The sequence below is a fragment of the Haliaeetus leucocephalus genome, unplaced genomic scaffold (assembly GCF_000737465.1).
Source record: "Haliaeetus leucocephalus isolate CR32 unplaced genomic scaffold, Haliaeetus_leucocephalus-4.0 Scaffold395, whole genome shotgun sequence".
Taxonomy (NCBI): domain Eukaryota; kingdom Metazoa; phylum Chordata; class Aves; order Accipitriformes; family Accipitridae; genus Haliaeetus; species Haliaeetus leucocephalus.
This window is the reverse complement of record NW_010972831.1, coordinates 5,152,960-5,153,278: the sequence shown is the minus strand read 5'-3', so window position 1 is coordinate 5,153,278 and position 319 is coordinate 5,152,960. Positions and strand designations below refer to the sequence as shown.

The following is a 319-nucleotide window of genomic DNA, read 5'->3' as shown; positions in this document are numbered from 1 at the left end:
GGCACCTCCGCCCGCTACCGCCGCCGGACCGATGGCTCTCGCCCCCTCAAGACCGCAAGCGGTTCTTCAGCTCGACCTCGGCCGGCTCCAGCGCCGCCTCAGCCAGCTCCAGCGCCGCCTCAGCCAGCTCCAGCGCCCTCTCCGCCCCTTCGGATGACCCCGACTTCTCGCCGCCGGGTAAACGCCTCCGACAGCCTCTGGGTAAGCGCCCCGCCCGTCCCTGGAGCCTGCGGACCCGCCGCGGCGACGTAGAGAAGGAAAACCGTCTGCTGGGGCCGCCGGTCCTCGCCTCCCCGTCCCCGTCCCCGTCGCCGTCCCC

The 319-nt window shown here is 74.0% G+C and overlaps 1 protein-coding gene across 1 annotated transcript in view; it reads left to right on the top strand.

Moving 5' to 3' along the window:
• Positions 1 to 2: 2 nt before the first annotated feature.
• GSG2 (germ cell associated 2 (haspin)) overlaps positions 3 to 319 on the top strand; it is a gene marked incomplete at its 5' end in the record, with an annotated part of 2,659 nt that continues 2,342 nt past the window's right edge. The window contains one exon of the mRNA XM_010573950.1: positions 3 to 313. Within this exon, the coding sequence (XP_010572252.1) occupies positions 3 to 313 (311 nt within the window). The remainder of the gene's footprint in view (positions 314 to 319) is intronic.